Source organism: Gorilla gorilla, chromosome 16 (assembly GCF_029281585.2).
Source record: "Gorilla gorilla gorilla isolate KB3781 chromosome 16, NHGRI_mGorGor1-v2.1_pri, whole genome shotgun sequence".
NCBI classification, from domain to species: domain Eukaryota; kingdom Metazoa; phylum Chordata; class Mammalia; order Primates; family Hominidae; genus Gorilla; species Gorilla gorilla.
This window is the reverse complement of record NC_073240.2, coordinates 49,599,826-49,621,086: the sequence shown is the minus strand read 5'-3', so window position 1 is coordinate 49,621,086 and position 21,261 is coordinate 49,599,826. Positions and strand designations below refer to the sequence as shown.

Below are 21,261 nucleotides of genomic sequence, written 5' to 3'. Positions count from 1 at the left end.
CGGTCTGTTTCTGTCTTTTCACTTTGTGTATGTATGGCATCTCTTATGTAGTTTGTTCTGGGGAGATTTTATGTGGTGTTCAGAAACCAAACATCTTTCCCTTCCCGCAGGAGGACCATGTCATTAGACTTTGGCAGTGTGGCACTACCAGTGCAAAATGAAGATGAAGAGTATGACAAAGAGGACTATGAAAGAGAGAAAGAGGTAAGTTGTTAAAAAAAAAAAAAAAAGAGACACTAAACCCAATCTTTAACAAGTTTTATTTCTTGATCAAAATTGTATCATCTTGTGTCATTTTGAAGGGATTTGGATTTTTTTTTAAAAAAACAACCCTAAAATCTGCTTGCTATTTAGACTGAAAAGGTGAATAAGTGGAATGCTTCTGTTTTTGAGACAGGAATAAAACACAACTGTGAATAATACCATCAGATAAATGGTTAAATTTTTCTTTTCATTTAGGAGGTAATGGTTGGCTTTGGAAGTGGAAGGTTAGTTTCTAGGTGCTTGTAACATTGCCATGAACAAGTCTGACAAGGCTCTTTGCTTTGGGTAGTTTACATCCTAGTGGAGGCAGACAATAAACAAGTAAACAAGTGAGTAAAGTAATTTGAGTGAGTGATAATTTATCATTGATAAATGACAGGGAAACAAATTGGAGTGCTATGAAAGCAATTGATAGGGGATTGCTGTAGATGGGGTGGTGAGGGAAGGTCTGTGGGAGGAGGCAATATTTGAGCTGAGACTTGACTCATGAGAAGGAACCAGCCATGCAGAAGCCTGAGGAAGAGCAGTCTAGGCCAAAACACCAATGAGTGTAAGCTGGGAAGTTGGGAAGAGACCCCGTGTATGCCACAGATCATGTGGAGCGGCCAGAAGGCCATGGTATTGGGTATATATGAGCCAGTGTTGGGTGGTGGATGTGGGTGTCAGATCATGGAAAGCCATGATAAGGTGTTTGTATTTTATTCTAAGAGCAATGGGAAGCCAGTGGAGGATTTTAAGCAGGGAAAATTGATATCATATTTTTGAAGATCTTTCAGAAGGCTGCATGGTGAATAGATTATAGAAGGAAAGGAATAAAAGGAAGAGACCATATTATTTATATATAAAGTGTTTAGCAGAATTCTTGGCACATAGCAAATGTTCAGTAAATGGTGGCAATAGTAATAGCAGCAGTAATAGTGTTATTGGTGGAAGTCAATTTAGTTGTTTTGGTTGTTTTTAGTGTAAGTCAAATTTCTTGATTGTGATAAAAGGCTTCTTTTGTCCTGACGCTATTTTTTATATGACCCATTGTCTAACATGTAAAGAAATCTTTTTTAATAGTTATTGCGGACCATGAGTATTAACAGGAAGCAAGGAATAGGGTCAGTTGACCATTGCTCCTGTGGCTGGTGGTAGAATTAAGGCAGTGATAGAAAACTGGCAACTTGCTGGATTTGGTTCAGACAGGTATTGTTGGTTGCAGAGTGCTTTTAAAAAATTGAATCTGTATTTGAAGATGGGAAAATTTTATGCAGCACTGCAGAGTCTCTGGCTTATCTAAAAAACATCCAAAGCCCTGGCCACACCTGGCCTGTATTTGCACATGGCAGCAGGCGGGCTGGAACTGAGCAGTGGCTCTCCTTCCCCAGCTGGCCACAGTCCCCACTTCTCACACAGACATGGGCTTAGGCACTCAGACCTGCCTGCTTCACTCTGGTGAATTCTCTGCCAGGGCCCTGAGGGCATTTGAGTTTATGACCCTGGTGAGGGTTTCCGGATTTTGGCAGGGCCCCTCACAACAATTGTTGTGGCAAGGATGGGAATGAGGATTTTCTGTTACTTTGAACCTGCAGCATGAGGTTTTCATGACTGGGCTTGGATAGTTGGCTGGGGTTTAGCCACTGGGATTCTTGAGAAGGTCAGTTTAAGTAATCACTACTGTAAAGAAGAAAAAATATTTTGACAGGTGATTTTTCATTGAGAAATATATTAGAGAGATAGGTAGGGTGTTAGAGCTTACTGCCAGTGTATTGTGTGGTTAAAATTTTAGAGGGGATACTAGTTAAGGAGGCAATTAATTCTAGATAATATAGAAAACAGCTATTTGGGATCACCTCTTTGATAGACTGTATGCTGGGATAGGGAATTTCAGGGGAAAAGTTGTTCTTGAAAGATCAAGTATCTAAGAATGAGTATTTCTAGCAGAGTGGAAGGATATATAGCTGAATTGACTCTAACATGATGATTATGGTTAAATTTGTAAAAAACTTCATGTTAATAAAAATATTTTTACTTTAAAAAATAATTGCTGCAAGGGAAAAAGTGAGATGAGAGGCTAGAGAGGTTCAAATTTTAGTAACAAACTTCGGAACTGTTCACAAATCTTCAGCTGTACGTATACTTTGTGACTACAGGTTAAAGTAATAAATTGGGTGGTCAAACCCAAGCTTGCATGCATATCTAGAAGGTTTTTTTTAACTGTCTCAGTCTTCCTGACCCAGCAATAGCCAAATGGTTCACAGCCTTAAGAGATTAAAGAAAAAAAGCTGTTTTATCCTGTCTACCTGGTTGGTAGCTTTGGGTCTGCGGCTTTGGGATTGTGGCTTGGTTATAACTGTTAGCAGTGGGCTAATGCATATTGCTTTCTCTACTTAGTGAATCACTTTGTGTTCAAGTTGCTGATGTGGGAGGAATGCCTTTATCCCTGATGATGTGCTGTAAGGCTTACCAGGCATGCCACATCTGACTCATAGTCTACCCTGCTAAGGGTTTGTGAGAGCCTCTCTTGGTACATGGTTGGATAGTCCTGATTTTCACTGCCTGGGATGAAAGGCCAGTTGCTAATACAGCATGTTTTTCCAAGCTGTGTTTAATTTTGTTGTTTTGGTGCCAGTTGGGATTTTGTCCACATGTGCCCATATCCCAATGAATACACCATTCCAACCTTCATGCCATCCTAATGAGCAGCTTTACAATTATGATGTTGCTTTTTCCATTTCTGTTCTCTCCATTGTTTGTATTGAAGGTCAAATGGAGAAAGTGCCTTTAACATTCAGAAAAAGGAAAGGATTTAGTAAATACTTTATTCAGTATTTAGAAGATATTTAGACCAGTGGATCTCAAGCCAGAGACCATCACAAATATACCCATATTTTGGAAAAAAAAAGAGCAAGAATTTTATAGAAACGTCCTATAATCTATTTCTAAAGTGCTACAACTCTTAATGGTACATTAATAAAAGTTGGCCCACTGTGGGTCAAGGCATAAAGGCATGGTAGAGAGGTACATAAACCACAGCTTCTCACAGTGTTTCAACTGAAACTCTCATCTCTTAAAAATAGTCGACAGAGCAGATTAGGGTGTAGATCAGTGAGAGTGATGACATCATAGAGATATGTATCATGTCAGTTAATATCAATTAATTGTCACACATCACTTATGTTTCTCCTAACTGGAGGACATTACTTTCTGATTGTACCACTTGAGAGCTGCTGGTAATACTTGTCCTTCTTGCTAAGAAGGAGATATCATCCAAAGCAAACTTTTCTTTATAAAGCTGTCCCAGAAAATAATTCAGAAGCTCTTGTATTAACTCATTCATAATGTAACAATATGACTTTGCAAAAATGCTTTTCACCTAAAGTCTCTATACTTGTGATTGCACAGTTGGATATTACAGAGATATAGTTCTTTTTTTTTTTTTTTGAGATGGAGTCTCACTCTGTTGCCCATGCTGGAGTGCAATCGCGGGATCTTGGCTGACGCTGCCTCCCGGGTTCAAGCAATTCTCCTGCCTCAGCCTCCCAAGCAGCTGGGATTAGAGGCATGCGCCACCATGCCTGGCTAATTTTTTTTGTATTTTTAGTAGAGACAGGGTTTTGCCATGTTGGCCAGGCTGGTCTTGAACTCCTGACTTCAGGTGATCCAACTGCCTCGGCCTCCCAAAGTGCTGTGATTACAGGTGTGAGCCACTGCACCCAGCCCCAGATAAAGGTCTTTTTGTAATAGGCATGCTTGTTATAAGCCTCTCAGTTGTTGGTAAAGCCACAGCTTAAAGAAGATTGCCATTTTGGACTCTCACAGTCAGCTGGAGTAGACATATACTTTCTGCAGTGTCACCAGAAGTAGCTCTGTGCTTGTTGTTGGTTCTAGATAGTAAAATTATCTGTTTATGTGTGTATATATTCTGGAGCTGGTGATTTGGGGCAGAAATACTTGGTAATCTATGATATCAAGATAATATTTGCTGATGATGGATCATTTAGTGTTGACGGGTCATTTAGTGATGACATATTTGAAAATGATCTTGAGTAGAAAGTTAGATGGTTTAGGTAGCAGGTGGCAGATAGAAACTTGCACCTGGCAATACTGACTTGGTTTTTATAGTGGTACTCCTCTAATAGAATAATAAAGCTCCACTGAGCTCAGCGTCATGAGCTGAGCAAGGTTTCCATTGCATAGCCTTTCTTCCACTTTTTAACTGCCTTGTTTGATGTAATTGTGGAAGCATTTTGATATTTTGTTTCCACTAGAGGGAGTTGTAAAGCTAGTATTTGTTTAAATTTAGCATGTATCCATGAAAGCATTATTTAATAATTCATATTTGAAAATATCAGAATCTTTTTAGAAGCGTACTAAGAGGTCACCTGTTCAAAGGGAATATGACCGTTAGGTATTCCATTTGCTACCCTTTCTCTTGGGAGAAGATTATTGTATGGTTTGTAACTTGAGGCCTCTTGCCTTCATGAATATTGAGGATTATAGGCTCTGAAGATAATCTGTTTAGTTAATTTAAGTTGAAAATCCTAACAAAAGGTTTACATGTTCTCTGTTTTACATTTGCCCCTGAATGTAGGCTTTTGTATGTTCTACATGGGTTATTGCAAAGTGTTTTGTTAACAAAGTTCTTTGAGTAAAATGCTCTCTTTTTTTTTCTTTTTAAGAAAGAAACATGAAGTAGAAAAGGAGGGGAGTTTATAGAATGATTCTGAATTTATTTCAACTGAAGCCTTAGAGTGGCAAATTATCTTTCTTACAGGGAAGGTATCTGTTAAATTTTTAAACTCGGTTAATACACAGTAATATCCTATTGAGATTGCTGCTTGCTGCCAAAAAGCAGTCTGATGAATTTTAAATTAATGGGTGGTATTAAATCTTATCACTTATAAGGATTGTTATTTCTGTTCTTGAATCTGTATTTGGAAGTTTGATAGATCTTTAATGAGGAAAATTTATAGTTTCTAAATTTCTCTATTTGGTAACATGCATATCTAGATATGGCAATTTTGTGTTTTATTGCACAGGGTTAGTGACCAAAGGGCAATTTGACAATGTATATGAGGAGGGCACACTTTGATCCTGGGAAATGGAAACACTGGAGGTGGAATTTTGTTCCTGAATGGCCTTATTTAGGAGGACTTCATTTAGCTTTTCTCTGCCCTGAAACTTACAGAAGCCAGGGAATATGACCCAGCTATGCCAAAGAACTTGATGGATAAATTTTTTGAAGATCAATTTTAAAATGTTAGCATATATGTAAAATATCTTGCAAGACTCTGAATACTATAGGGATGATTTTGCTAGTTGATGTTTATGTATGTATCCAGAAGCATTTTGATTAGCTGATTGCTTATACTCAAATTAATTTTTCTCTGTGGATGCCAATTTTGTGGTGTCACAAAGCTACAATAACTGCTGAATTATTATGTAGTTTTTTGTTTTTGTGCGGGGAAAACAATGTACTCTTCAGATGTCCCTGTCAAGGCGCCCCTGAATTTTAAGGCTATGTACTTGAACCTTACTGAAGGTTTACAAGAAAATATTCTTTCTGTTCAGGAGTCTTTACTTAATGTAAGTATAAAAGATTTGTTTTATCTTTCCTTGTGTAACATGTGGGGGTAGTCTTTTTCCTTAAAGCAGTGATGCATAATTATAGACAACAAGGGGTGCTACTTTTAAAAGACCTCATAGATGCAACTTTTTTCTCTAGTGCATTTGTGTCTTTGTAGAATTGCTTTGCTACCTTTCATTTGAGGCATGTCTTGTACAAATATGTTGATGTGTTCTGTTTTGTTTTTCATGTTGTGTCTTTTGTATTTCTTGTTTTTTATATCTCTCAGTCAACTCTGATATGGCTAATTCTCAAAATGATTTTTCAAGTACCTTGCATGTGGAGATGAGCATTTAATGAGGGTCTTGCGTGTTAATGTTAGCGTTAAACAGATTTAAAGATGAAGATAACTTTTCATTGAAGAAAATATCTTTCTCTTGTTGCATCTTTAGAAGACAAATGGATTGAGAAACCCTTAAAAAAAAAAAAACCCATCCAGTGAATATGAGAAATAAATATAGAGTGAGGAAGTATTCCCACCCACCTCCAACATACTCTGTTCCCATTCCCAAATTTTATTTCACCAAAGCTCAGTTAAGAATTTGGGGCATTCCTTTCAGACCTTGCATAAAATATATTTATTTAACTTTTACTATACATATTTTGTTTAAGAAACTTTTTTTTTTTGGTAATTCTTAACATAATACTCAGATATGTTTTATGGACACATTCCATTTCTTTTGTACTAATGACAGGTAAAGTGGAAAAAAAAATGCTATAGACCAGGGAGCATCTCATTTTTTTTTTTCCTGAAAGGTTTTACAAAGTATTTAAGGTCTTTAAAATCCACTTGCACAATGTTATGGGGTTTGATTTATGTCCTTTGGAGGGATTTAATCAAGCTGTTAATTAAACTGGTGCTTAGTTTCTTAAAGAGAAGTAATTAGAAACAGTTTCCCTAAAAAGTATTTAGTAACATAATATTTGATCTTCTAATTGTTATATAATTTAAGAAATACATTATATTGGGATTTTTAGGGTAATATTATTATATTGGGTTTTGAAGAAAGACAATAGCAGACAGTTATTGAAATCCTAAATGTTATTGAATTATGTCTAACAGACTAGCTGATTTATTCATCTTTTTATCACATTTGAAATTTGAATGAATTAATTTTGTCTATCTAGTTTATATAATAAGCAGAATGCTAAAACTGATTTTTTTCTAGAAAATAATAGGAGAGAGAAATCAAACATTTAATGTCAGATGTAGTGTCATGCTTTTGCATGTGCTATCTATAGAAAACAGTCTTCCAACTCTTCTTTTACTCAGATGTTGTATGAGAGCAGAGTATTATGTATCTTTTCATCTTTGGAATTAGATGGCTTTCCACTAATTAGTGACTCCCACGGGTTTCTACATTATCAGAGCATTTAAGGGCTTCTAGGCCACCTGCTGCTGCTGCTGTTCTCATCACCTGGCCAGAGTGCATCTGGCTACTCACATTCCCTGTGGGATGCCTAATTGTCAGTTCCCCAAGGTCTGATTACTGGTAAAACAGGATTCTGAGACTTGGTCTGCCTGCCCTGTGATAACATAATGCATTGATTGTACCATTATTGTGACTTGCTGTGTTTCCATAAAAAAGTTTTTGAATTCTGCTCTATGTGTATTTAAATCTGAGATCTTCGTTAAAAAAAAAAAGCCTTCTGATATAAATCCTAAAATTATGTATTCCCTTTTCCCCAAGTGAAATGATGAATATAATTTGTGTGGAACTTAAGAAGTTAATTAAAGGAGGGAATTATGAACTTCTTTGGTCTCTACAGTAAAAAACCACTCGTTCCAAGGCAGCTTTGGCTTGGTGTCTTGTGTTTAAGTTGGTATGATATTGATGCAGACCTTTTGACTCAGTTGCAGCAGTTACTCACAGACCTTCCCCATGACATGCTGGATGACGACCTCTCCTCTCCAGAGCTCCAGTATTCGGACTGCAGCGAGGATGGCACAGACGGACAGTAAGCACCTGAAGTCACTTTCACTTGTATATTGCAATTCTATAAGTCTTTTTCTTTTGATGAAGATTAATAATTACATGATTATAAAATTGTAAATTGATTCTTAAAATTTTGGGTGAAGATTGGAAGGAAAAATGTTAAAATCTTGGGGTGCTTTGTGTTATCTATGTACAAATAAATGATAGGCTTTAAATCGAAAGTATTCCTTTTTCTTGAGACCACATCATCCTGAGCAATTGGAGATGAGCTGGAATGAGCAAATGCTGCCCAAATCTCAAAGTGTAAATGTAAGTATCTGGTGTGATGATGACTTTGGTGAGGGTGGGACTGGATCTTCGTGCTTTTGTTGTACTCTTGTTATCTATAGGGCTATAATGAAATTCAGAGTTTATATGCTGGAGAAAAATGTGGTAATGTCTGGGAAGAAAATAGAAGTAAAACTGAAGACCGACATCCTGTGTACCATCCTGAAGAAGGTGGAGATGAAGGTGGAAGTGGTTATAGTCCTCCAAGTAAATGTGAACAGACTGATTTATATTACCTTCCTGAAAACTTTAGGCCATATACCAATGGTCAGAAGCAGGAATTTAATAACCAAGCAACCAATGTAATTAAATTTTCAGATCCTCAATGGAACCATTTTCAGGTATTGTAAAAACTTGACTTTCAAGAACTTGTGTGTGTGCACACGCATTTGCGTGATGTTTGTGTGTGTTCAGGAAATGTATGTGAGTACAATGGTAAGATGATTTAACCACACGAAGTTCTGAGAGGGCACTTATTCAGGTTCATGGTGAATTAGTCATGGTATTTTCTGTTTACAGTCTAATACAATCATGATCTTAAGTCAGAAGTTTAAAATAGAGGCTCTTTGGACATAGTTGATTAAACATTAAAAGTTAAGTCTGCCAAAGAATAACTATCCTCATTTACTGCTGCTTCTACCACTGCACTGTGCTTCAATGAGAAGCTATGTTCAGGTCTCTTATTGTAGTTTTTAAAGCAGTAATTCTGTGTAGGTGGCCACATTTAATTTCCTCAGTTTTCTTGCTCACCACCCATAACAAATTTTAGGTTAAACATGTCAAAGCTGATATCTGTTTTGTATGGTGATATAACAGTAGACAGGATGAATGTGAAGGAAAAACCAAAAAACCTTGTTTTTCCTGGGGGGGAGTTTAATGAAGTAAGACCTCAGGATATAGTTAGTTGCTTCTTAGAATTTCTCGATGACAGCAAATACCTCAACAGCTAGTCTGTGTCACGCAATGACAGGATGGATTTTTTAGGCTGTTAAGTGGTTATTTTCTCTTAATTCTATCTCCGTAGAATGTTATTATTCATCCCATAAGAGTTACTATTTATTAGATATGAGGCACTGTGGTCCATGTTCATGTTATTGGATATGTGCATTTTTATATTCCCAAGATGTTGGCATAATCTAAATCATTTGTAATAAAATATTTCTATATAGTCTTATTGGAATTCTTGGGTTTTATTTATAAAATTGCCTTCATTGTGTGCTCAAAAGTAGAATTCAGGTGTCTATAAATTATGTATTGCAGACTTTCAATTAATAGTGTTAAATAACAATACGTGCTACTTTTGAGCAGATATATGTGTGTGTGTGTGTGTGTGTGTGTATATATATATATATATATATATATATATATATGAAAACAACTTTGAACTGTACCAAAAGTAAGTTCTGTAACGTAACATTAATTTAGGTGTCTAATTCAGATAATTTTGGAAGAAAAGGCCACATCTTAATTGTCAGTTTCATTTGTTATCACAGGGTCCCAGTTGTCAAGGTTTGGAACTGTATAATAAAGTGACATATAAACCTCATCAGTCTTCTGCCCAGAATAATGGCTCACCAGCCCAGGAGATAACAGGAAGTGACACATTCGAAGGCCTGCAACAACAATTTTTAGGAGCTAATGAGAGTAGGTATCAAGTTTATATTTATTTTTTAATACCACATAATTGGGGAAATTTGAATACACAATGAATATTTGAGCACATTCAAGAATTATTATTTTTTAAGTATGACAATAGAATTGTGCTTGATATTTCAAGGAGCCCTTATTTTTAGAGATATATACTAGAGTATTTATGAATAAACTGACATGAAGTCTAGGATTTACTTTAAAAAAATAGGCTGTTGAGGGGTAATGTTGGGTGGGAATATAGATGTGGCCGAATTGGCCATGAGTTCATAATTGTTGAATCTGGGAAATGGGTTCGTGGAGATTCATCACATTATTCTCTTTACTTTCTTATATATTTGAAATTTTTCATAATGAAAAGTTAAAAGACATTTTCCCAACTTTATATTTCAGTCATTCTAGTTTGTTAAGCCCTTTCTCCTTATTTGTATAGTGTTAAGTATCCTCACCTATCATACGGGATACCTGGACTTATTTGAAATTTTAAAAAATTTTAAAAGACTTTTTATGAACTTTATATATTTTTTTGACTGAAGCCTAATTTGGAAAATGAAACATAGTTTTCAATCTCAGATTTTTGACTATATAGAAGTGTAATTTAATACATCAGCACTATCATCAACTTTTTTCTTTTGATTTTACAGTTTTTAGTCAACTCTGATATAAATTACTTTATATTCAGAATTACTTAGATGTCAGGTTCAGTCATGTGGCATTTGCCAGTTTTTTTTGTATAGTATGTATATAAATATGAGAATGAAAAAAGTGCTTATAGGTACTAGAGAATTCTGAGATGAAATGCTAATATCAAAAAACAAAAATCCCAAAATATAAACCCGTATAGTGACTGTACTGAATTACTCTTGTCATACTGTCTGGCATATTAAATAGCTTCTAATTATTGTGCATATTGAAGAGCCAGTGTAATTCTAGAGTGTGGCAGCAAGTGTTTTTGTTTTACTTTTTGTTTCCCTTTAATTAGTAGAGGAAAGGTCATACTGGATATTCTGGCTTACCTGGGCTATACCAAAGAGAAAACTGGACTTTTGGGTTGTGACTTCGTATTGTTGCTTCCATCGTACACTGGGACGGCAGGGTAGTTACAGGGGGAGACCCAGAATTCATTTTCCCCTGAAGGAGTCAACAGCAAATATGAGGATGGCCTCTCTTTGTTCTTAAGTTTTTTGTGGAATGAGGAAGTGGACAGTGTATATGACATAACTGGTTTTAGGTTGAGTAAATAAACCTCACAGCAGTGGCCTGACATCTCCTTAGTGTTTACTCTTTCAGTTCCCTTGAAAAGTTGTATTTGTATCTCCTGGTCTTTCTGCATATAAAAACCTTTCCTTACCTTTCTTAACAGTCTGCACTTCTTCAAGTTGAGTCAGTTACACATTTGTCTAAATTTGACATTTGGAAGTTAATTAAATAACTTAATGGTAGTGCCAATTTAGTGATTATAGTTTCTTAGCAACAGTAGTTTAAAAAATTTGGAGATGGGGCTAGCTCTACTATAAGACCTATGAGGAGTTTGACTTGTATAAACTTTTCAGTCTTTAATTTTCTTTATTTAACCAGATCTCTTTTTAAAAAGAGGACAGAATTATTTAGTTAGCAAGTGGTTAAAACTCAGTAAATGCATTTATTTCTGATTGTAAGCTAACAGAAACATTGTTCTAGTAGTAAGTAGAATATTTATCATTATGTAGTTGAAGCATACCTACCAATCCTTTTTTCCATTTTTTTCTCTTTTTAAAGTGGTCCCCAAATGACTAATTGTTTCTAAAAGAAGACTTCAAAAAATTTTTTTTTAATTATGTATTCGTGGAGTAGATTTGCAGGTTTGTTATATGGGTATATTAAATAATGCTGGGGTTTGACTTCTAGTGAACCCATCACCCAAATAGTGAACGTAGTACCCAATGGATAGTTTTTCAACCCTTCTCCCCTGCTCCCTCCCCAAAATTCTTGATTAATCTATTCACTAGCTAATTAATTCAGTTATGTGCCAGCATCAATATAAATATAATATTTTCCCCACTCCTGCCTAAAATAAAATATTTTGAGGCTGTCTAGAAATTTTCTTTAAAAATGATTTTATAGAAGCTGATGTATTTGTTTTGTTTTTAATTTTCTGACAGCATATTACTTTATTTCATTGCAGTTGTTATATACTGATTTTTAACTGGCTAAAATGGTAGTGATTCAGGGTTATAACTTAAACCAGTGACTTTCAAACTTTTCTAGCAGTGACCCACTGTAAGAACTGTATTTTTTTACATTGTGATATGGTGTACAACATATATCTATATGAACAGGTATATATAAATGAAACAAGTTTCACAAAATAAGACTTTCTTACTACATGATGCACTCTGATATATTCTCTCTCTCTTTTTTAATCCTAGTCACAATTCACTGAATTGATTTCATGATGCTCTAAAAAGTTGTAGTCACAGTTTGAAAAACACTGCTTTAAATGTCTATAAATTTATATTTTGGTATGTTTTTATCTAATAAATTGTCTTTAATTCCCAGACTCTGCAGAAAATATGCAGATTATTCAACTTCAGGTTCTTAACAAAGCAAAAGAGAGACAACTGGAGAACTTAATTGAAAAGTTAAATGAAAGTGAACGTCAAATTCGATATCTGAATCACCAGCTTGTAATAATAAAAGGTAAGATGCTGGATGCTGTCATTTATGAGGTACACTGAGCTAGATATCTTGTTTCCAATAACCTCAGATTACATACGAAGCTTAGAGAGTAAAAACACTTGGTCAGAGGGCTCATAGTGAGTGAGGCATAGCAAAACAAAACCCAGGATTTCTGAGTGTTGGCCTTGGATTACTTCTCTTTGGAACATGCTGTTTTGGAGACCAGGCATGGTGGCTTACGCCTGTAATCCCAGCACTTTGGGAGGCTGAGGTGGGCGGATCACTTGAGATCAGGAGTTCAAAACCAGCCTGGCCAACATGGTGAAACCCTGTCTCTACTAAAAATACAAAAATTAGCGGGGCATAATGGCAGGCACCTGTAATCCCATCTACTTGGGAGGCTGAAGCAGGAGAAGGAGAATCACCTGAACCTGCAGGTGGAGGTTGCAGTGAGCCGAGAAAGCGCCACTGCACTTCAGGCTGGGTGACAGAGTGAGACTCTGTCTCAAAAAAAAAAAAAAAAGACACTCTATTTTGGAGTCCCTATATTTTCCCTTTTCTCACTTAGGCTTTTAGAATCATTGAACATTATTTAACTGTACTGATGGCATTCTGTCCTAAAAAGTTGTTGATTCCTTATGTCTGATTCCTTATGTCATTACTCTGGATGAAGTATTCCAGCTTTCAGAGTGATTTGTGTTTAGTTTGCACTGCAGCGTTTTCTGAGGCTACAAATTAGCATAAACGTTTTAATCCAAATAAGACTTAGTGATTGTGAAGTGCCATGTCTGGGATAAACACATAGAGTAAATACAGATTCAAATTATAATTGCTTACTCCTTGTGCTTTCTCTAGTTTTGGTCCACATTGAACTTTCATTTGCAGAATAATTTTGTGATTGAACTCTAGCTCATTTCAAATTTAATTGATTGTAAAAATGTCTCTTTCTGTAATGCTCATAACATTTATTTTGAGAGAAGAACTTGTGAGCTGTTATAGCAAAGTATGTGGGAAGAATTTAACATTAGGTGAATTTAAGAGTTCATTCCAAGTGGGTCGGGCACGGTGGCTCACGCCTGTAATCCCGGCACTTTGGGAGGTCAAGGAGGGCGGGTCACGAGGTCAGGAGATCGAGATCATCCTGGCTCACACGGTGAAACCCCATCTCTACTAAAAATACAAAAAATTAGCTGGGTGTGTGGTGGCGCCAGTAGTCCCAGCTACTCGGGAGGCTGAGGCAGGAGAATGGCGTGAACCTGGGAGGCGGAGCTTGCAGTGAGCCGAGATTGCACCTCTGCCCTCCAGCCTGGCGACAGAGCGAGACTCCGTTTCAAAAAAGAGTTCATTGCAGGTATGTGTAGGATAATTAGTCCTCAGGTAACTTCTTTGATTAGCAGGGATTTGTCCCCAAAAGGGATGCAATAATAGTTTTAAAGAAAATAGTTCTGCTTCTCTAAAAAAAATTTTTTTGGTATCAGGTTTGTTTTTTTTTTTTTAATTTTTAATTTTAAATAATTTATTTATTTGGGGCTGGGTGAGGTGGCTCACGCCTGTAATCCCAGCACTTTGGGAGGCCAAGGTGGGTGGATCACTTGAGGTTAGGAGTTCGAGACCAGCCTGGCCAATATAGTGAAACCCCATCTCTACTAAAAATATAAAAATTATCTGGGAGTGGCGGCAGGTGCCTGTAATCCCAGCTACTGGGGAGGCTGAGGTTGTAGTGAGCCAAGATTATGCCACTGTACTCCAGCCTGGGCGACGGAGTGAGACGCTGTCTCAAAATAAATAAATAAGTAAGTAAGTAAATTCTTTATTTGGTTTTCTCTAAATCAACTAAAGTTCATTTTTCTGAATTAAATTTAATTCAACATTTATATATGATACAGATGTGATATCTGATTGGGATTGTGACATTGGGGTCCCTCTACAGGAACATTATTTATATAAACATTTTTAATACCGTAGATGAAAAGGATGGTTTGACTCTCAGCCTTCGAGAATCACAGAAACTCTTTCAGAATGGAAAAGAAAGAGAGATACAGCTTGAAGCTCAAATAAAAGCACTGGAGACTCAGATACAAGCATTAAAAGTCAATGAAGAACAGGTACCTATTTTAACTTATGTATGGTAAAAAAGTTAAAAGTTTAGTTATTTAACAAAACTTTTTGTAGGGTAGGACTAAATTTAGAAGAACTTTGAAGTTATTGACAAAGCATTAGAACTTAAATTTCCTGACTGCAATAGTTTGCTTCAGAATTGGTATCCCGAGAAGCTTTTATTTTTATTTTTCCTGCTGCTTCTCCATTTGGAGAACTGTTCTTTAAACTTGAGTTTAAAGTGGTGACACATTCACATTCTTTGATTAATGAGATAGCCATTTGATTTTTGGAAATAGTCATAAGTCATTGGTAGCTAAGCCTGGTGGTGGTTGATTCATTTTTTGGCAGGGGGCAGGGTTAAAAATGAAAGTGATGGCCGGGCGCAGTGGCTCACGCCTGTAATCCCAGCACTTTGGGAAGCCGTGGCGGTCGAATCACCTGAGGTCAGGAGTTCGAGACCAGCCTGGCCAACATTGTGAAACCCCGTCTCTATTAAAAGTACAAAAATTAGCTGGGCGTGGTGGCAGATGCCTGTAATCCCAGCTACTCTGGAGGCTGAGACAGCAGAATCGCTTGAACCCAGGAAACGGAGGTTGCAGTGAGCTGAGATTGCTCCATTGCACTCCAGCCTGGGGGACGAGAGCGAGACTTGTCTGAAGAAAAAAAAAATGAAAGTGACTATGAAATAATGAGCTTGGTTTTGAGTGAGATTTGTAGCTAAGTCTGAGGATGGTTTAATGATGGAGTTTAAACAGTGTTGTCTCATGTCTGGCTCCTCCTCATCCTTCAGGTCTTAGCTAAAAACAATTACCTTTTCAGAGGACTTGCTATTCACTTTATATGTAAGGTAGCCCATAGCTCCATCCTCCAACTCACCTTCATCATGCCATATTCTATTACTCTATAACTATCTGAAATGATCTCATTTGTTTACTTGTTATTTATTGTCTCTTCCCACTAGAAAGTAGTAAGAGCTTAGACCTTTTCTGTTTGGTCATTATGTCCTTAGTGCTTAGAACCCTGCCTGGCACAAATTATCTGTGTCATTCAGTGGATGGATCTCTTAGCAATGAAAGCAGTATTGGAATAAATAGGCAATCTCTGGAATAGAATGAAGAATAATTCTCTTGAAATTTTAATTTTTGTATGTAATGTAGATTATTTTTAACTTTTTGAAAACCAATAGTTATTAGATTAAAAAGTTAAGTTGCCTTTATGTAGTAAAAGGTTATAACTTTATAATCTTTTTTATGTAAGCAGCAGAATCACCATGTGTATTAGTTTCCTATTGCTGCTGTAACGGATGACCACAAATGCAGTGGTTTAAAACAACACAAATTTATCTCACAGTTCTGGAGGTCAGAAGTCTGACATGGATCTCACTAGGCTAAAATCAGGGTGTCAACAAGGCTGCATTGCTTTCCTGAGGCTTTAGGGGAGAATCCATTTTCTTGCTGTTTCCAACTTCTAGAGGCCACCTGTGTTCCTTAGCGTGTGGCCCATTTCCATCTTCAAAGCCAGCAATGAATGGCTGATTGAGTCTCTCTGGTTCTGACTTTTCTGCCTTAGTTTTTCTCATTTATGGACCCTGTGGTTACATTGGGCCCACCTGGATAATCCAGGCTACTCACCTTATTTTAAGGCAATCTAATTAGCCATATTCCACGTACAATCTTAATTTTCCCTTGCCATGTAATATAACTGATTCACAGGTTTTGGGGATTAGGACATGGTCATTTTGGAGGGCTATGATTTTGCCTACAATACCAACTGTGCAGTTATAGCTTTGAAAACTTTGTTTTTAGTAAGTGACCGTTGGCAGGTTTCATCAGTCTTTCAAGGAACAGTTGTCATTTTTCTATGACCTAACAATTGGGTTACCCCACACTTTGGTCATAGAGCAATGCAAACAGCACTGGGGCCATCACGGCATCAGCAGATTCCGTGCCTGATAGCCACATCCATCATGCTGCGCAAAATCCTCTTTCACTCCCCTCAGGTATCTACCAAATGTATTTTCTCAGGGAACACTGTTGCCAACAACTATGGGCCTAGAGGGTCCCAGCTAGGGATGTTTTAAGGAGCTTGAGCCATGATGAGCGGAGACCCCTTCTCTACTCTCATTAAAACATGCTTGAGTTTTAGTTTATAGTAAAAGTAAAAGTTTATAGACAGCACAGAGCTAAAATACTCTGTGTATATTTTAAACATGGATATCCTGTGTGTATTTACTAGATGATCAAGAAGTCCAGAACAACTGAAATGGCTCTGGAAAGCTTGAAGCAGCAGCTGGTGGACCTTCATCATTCTGAATCACTTCAACGAGCTAGAGAACAGCATGAGAGCATTGTTATGGGCCTCACAAAGAAGTATGAAGAGCAAGTATTGTCCTTACAAAAGAATTTGGATGCCACAGTCACCGCACTTAAAGAACAGGTTGGGATGATTTCAAATGAGCAACTGTTACCAACAAGTAAAGCTGGTTATGTTTTGTAACTGATATTTTATGGTTCATCATATAGAAGTCTTGGATGTTTGTAGTAAATGTTAGATTGTGTGTGAGGTGAGTGAAACTTAAAAGCCAGTGATATTGGCTGGGCGCAATGGCTCACGCCTGTAACCCCAGCACTTTGGGAGGCCAAGGCAGGCGGATCACCTGAGGTCAGGAGTTCAAGACCAGCCTGGCCAACTTGGTGAAACCCCGTCTCTACTAAAAATACAAAAAAAAAAAAAATTAGCCAGGCGCAGTGGTGCGTGCCTGTAATCCCAGCTACTCGGGAGGCTGAGGCAGGAGAATCGCTTGAACCCGGGAGGCAGAGGTTGCAGTGAGCTGAGATCGCACCACTGCACTCCACCCTGGGTGACAGAGCGAGACTCCGTCTCACCAAAAAAAAAAAAAAAAGAAGCCAGTGATATTTTAATCTGAGAATACATCCTAAAGGTATACTTTTGGAAACCCTACTTCTTACACGATTATTAGTACTTTCTCAACTTTCACATTACTTGTCCTTTATTTGTAGGGTATTTGTGTATGTTGTTTATATGGTCCTAGAATAAATCCAGACCAAAACAAATGAGTCTGCCAGCGGCTGGCTAGAACTTGAGAGGTTACCTTGGAAGCTTAACCAGTAGAAAGCCTTACTTGAGTCTCCCAGCATTTGGTAATTCACCTGTCAATACAGTCTGTTGAGAAATGATTCTTGGGAGGAGAGTAAATTTTGAGGACAGTATAATTTATAAAATAAGACAGTCTGATCTAGACTTAATGAGATTTGCATCTTGAGCATATTGCACAGTGAATTTTTATTATTTTCACTCAAGGGGGAATAAAATATTGAAAGCTAAATGTGAGTCAGGTGGTGAGTTTGCTTGTGCTCCATAACTCTAGGTAATCACTTGAGTGAATAACATTTCAGAATTTATTTTTCTTAATGTAATTTCAAAATTGATTTAACTTAAGGGAAGGAGAGAAGAAAAATCAGATGTGAGGGTATGGAAAATTTCACCACACTTAAAATTCATGCTGATTTGGGTTATTTCTGACCTATATAGCTGCCTCTAATTTTTCCATGCTTTTAGGTAGAACTATATAAGAGTGCATTACTGGCAATAATTGTTTATCATTTTATTTTATTTTTAGATGTATTTATATGCGTTTTTATTATATCTATTTCATTATGTATTTATTTTATATAAAAAAATTGTGAATTTGATCAATGTGGAGGATATATAGGAGTAGGGAAAGATGAAGGCCAGTTACGGTGGCTCATGCCTGTAATCCCAGCACTTCGGGAGGTTGAGGCAGGTGGATCACTTGAGCCCATGAGTTCAAGACTAGCCTGGGCAAAATAGTGAATCCTTGTCTTTACAAAAAAAAAATAACAAATTAGCTGGGCATGGTGGCATGCGCCTGTAGTCCCAGCTACTTGGGAGGCTGAGGTGGGAGGATTGCTTTCGAGGCTGCAGTGAGCCATGATTGCACCACTGCACTCCAGCCTGGGTTACAGAGTGAGACTATTTTTCCAGAAAAAAAAAAAAAAAAAATGAAGGCTATACCAAATTATTGAAAAGTCTACTTTATAGAATATTTAAACAAACAGAATTTGAGATGTAGCTTCATAAATTTTTATTTTATTTATTTTATTTTAAAGTTAGTTTTGGCCAAACACAGGGTAACATTGAAGTTAGTTGGACTTGGACAGTAGCCCTTCTTGGATGACTGGAGAAGAGTGGATCCTGGTGGCTTTTCCTTGTTGGGTTGGGGGTCTCCATTCTCTGTTGACTTAAACACAGTTTCATTAGGGATGGATTGGAAGGAATTTCTAGTGTTTTCTACCCCTGTGCCCACTGCATTCTCTGTTGTCCACTGCCCCACCCCCTTCAATAGAAGAACTCTACAGTAAAGTCAGAACAAATTCTTGATTCTGTGCTGGGTGGGCTTCAGACCCCTGAACCCATAAATTGAAGGTGTTAAGGTCTTTTCCCACTGTTACGTTCTTTGCCTATTTTTACTTTGTTTTAGTATTATTTTTTTAACAGAGCATGGCACTGATGTTAGGCTCTGCATATAATTGCATAGCTGCTTTGCAAAGTGGTGATTCCAAAGCGCCTAACAGAAGCCCAGACCTCGGCATCATGCCACATATCCATGTAACACACCTATACACATGTCCCCTGAATCTAAAATTAAAAACAAAATGTCTGTAACTAGTATATTTTGAGAAATTTATGGATTGTAAAATTATTAGTGTTTTTCTTAAGACAGCAGCTTTTCTGGGTAGAAAAGATTGTATGCACTCACAACATATTATAATAGTTCTTTTTTTTTGGCTGATTTTCCCTTGAATTTGTTTAGTGAGACAGAAAAGGTGAAAGAAATGGGCTTCTTGGAGCTCATAGTGTTCCTCCAATGTCATGATTCTCTCCTAGTAAACTATCGCCTGGACTCTTTCCACCAAACTGACTTTTACCTCCTCCCATTCATGGAAGTGTCATGTTAAGATCTCTGATTATCTCCTTGTTGGTATATTACTTTTTTCCTTCTGTCTCCTTGAAAACTTCAGCTTTTGGTGAAGTCATGGACTTTGGTTTCTGTGTCATAACCTTTTACCTTTTCTTTAATGTTATATTTAAAGGCTCCACTTTGAACACTTTCTGTTGGCTTAGAGACTCCCACAGACTTCTCTGTGTGTGGTCCAGTCCTCATTTTCCTGTGTGCTAGAACCCTGTCCAGTTATTTTCCCTCCCACAGATTCAGCTGTCATCTCTATCATCTCTCTCTCTCTCTCTCTTTCTTTTTTTTTTTTTTTTTTTGAGATGGAGTCTCGCTCTGTTGCCCAGGCTGGAGTTCAGCCATCATCTCTTTATCATTACACTTGTCTCAGTCTTGAAAAATGTCTGCCCATATCAGTCTTGAACTACTCAAGCTAATCATGGCAAACATTGAGCTACTCAATCTTTTTGATTTAAACTTTAAAGTTTAAATCTTTATTAAAGTATTAAAACTTTAAAGTTTTATGAGTATGATCTGTTTTCCTGAACTTGTCTACAGGATACACCATAGTTTAATTGATTGTTACATAAAATCCAATTATTGGCAGAGTCTGCCTTTTCTTTACAATTTTTTTATACCTACCTTTTCTTTAACTTTGTTTGCTAGTTCCCAGTCCCTTGTTAACACTATTGTGACCTCCCCAGAATATAAACATTAGCTGTCTCCCCACCCCTTCTTGCTGTCATTACTGTCATGCTGTCATTAATATGAGCTCATTCATTGTTTTTGCCACGTTACTTTGGTGCTTTAGAACCAGGTTTCTCAAGCTGGCCTGGAATTAGCAGCAGTGTGCCAGGAGGTTTGCAGTGCTGAATAAACATGGACTAGTTTCCAGAAGCTTCATTTTGCTCAAAAATTTAGTAGAAAAAATTTAAAGCAAACAAAGCTTCATTATGAAATAGAATACAAAATTCACATGGATTTTTAAGCTAAAATGGGAGACTTCAGAGTCTCTTTGCTTCAAGGTACTTATGTATTGGTGCTCTTATGGGATGTACCTTGTGTTAGTATCCTTAAGGTATTATTGGGCTTTAGGTTATACTACAGATCAGGCAGCAAAAGCCTAAGGCCTTTTCTCTACTTCAAAGCCCTTTCTCAGTATTCTTCTTATTTCTTATTTTCTTTAGGTTTTCTTGGGTAATTTCAATTAATCAACTTAATTCATTCCTCTGCCTCTCCCATGCTCTGCCATTTGCCTGGAATTCAGCCTGTGTAGCCATTTTTGAAAGAGAGGTGATGATTTTGACAGTGTGTTTGTTCTACCTGGACTCAGGACTCCCGTGGTTCATTACACCCAAACATATTTTCTTTTGGAAGAAACTTGAGTATATTGCATACACACTCTATATTTTATGTAATCCCATATAGTTATGCACATGCACATACACATTTACCCTATTTTTCTTTGTCATTTATTTTTCAAGTGTTTCTTACAGCACTTGATATGTCTAAGGCACTGCAGAAGCACCTTCAAGGGGGCTATTAAGAGAAATAAGACATCTAAAAGGTGGAGAAAGATAAGAAAGAAACAGATCAAGTTTAAAAGAATTTCAGAGGAGGGAAAGATTATTTTTGGCTGCTCTTAATGGAATGAACTTTTGGCTGCTTAGAATACAGTGAGTTTTCATGTGTTTATGTATATCCTTACTGTTTTGGGATACAAA

The 21,261-nt window shown here is 37.0% G+C and overlaps 1 protein-coding gene across 10 annotated transcripts in view; it reads left to right on the top strand.

Annotated features, from left to right (window-relative positions):
- The window catches only part of CEP152 (centrosomal protein 152), a 72,736-nt gene that overhangs the window by 5,204 nt on the left and 46,271 nt on the right, over window positions 1–21,261 (top strand). For 8 of the 10 annotated variants that reach the window (XM_004056152.5, XM_055363271.2, XM_004056151.5 and 5 more), the window contains exons 2-9: window positions 111–204; window positions 7,731–7,834; window positions 8,052–8,121; window positions 8,202–8,480; window positions 9,633–9,783; window positions 12,325–12,465; window positions 14,410–14,549; window positions 16,780–16,980. In XM_004056152.5, the coding sequence (XP_004056200.3) occupies window positions 118–204; window positions 7,731–7,834; window positions 8,052–8,121; window positions 8,202–8,480; window positions 9,633–9,783; window positions 12,325–12,465; window positions 14,410–14,549; window positions 16,780–16,980 (1,173 nt within the window). In that variant the 5' untranslated portion in view covers window positions 111–117. The remainder of the gene's footprint in view (window positions 1–110; window positions 205–7,730; window positions 7,835–8,051; window positions 8,122–8,201; window positions 8,481–9,632; window positions 9,784–12,324; window positions 12,466–14,409; window positions 14,550–16,779; window positions 16,981–21,261) is intronic. The other 2 variants (XM_055363273.2, XM_055363277.2) reach the window with 1 other exon arrangement.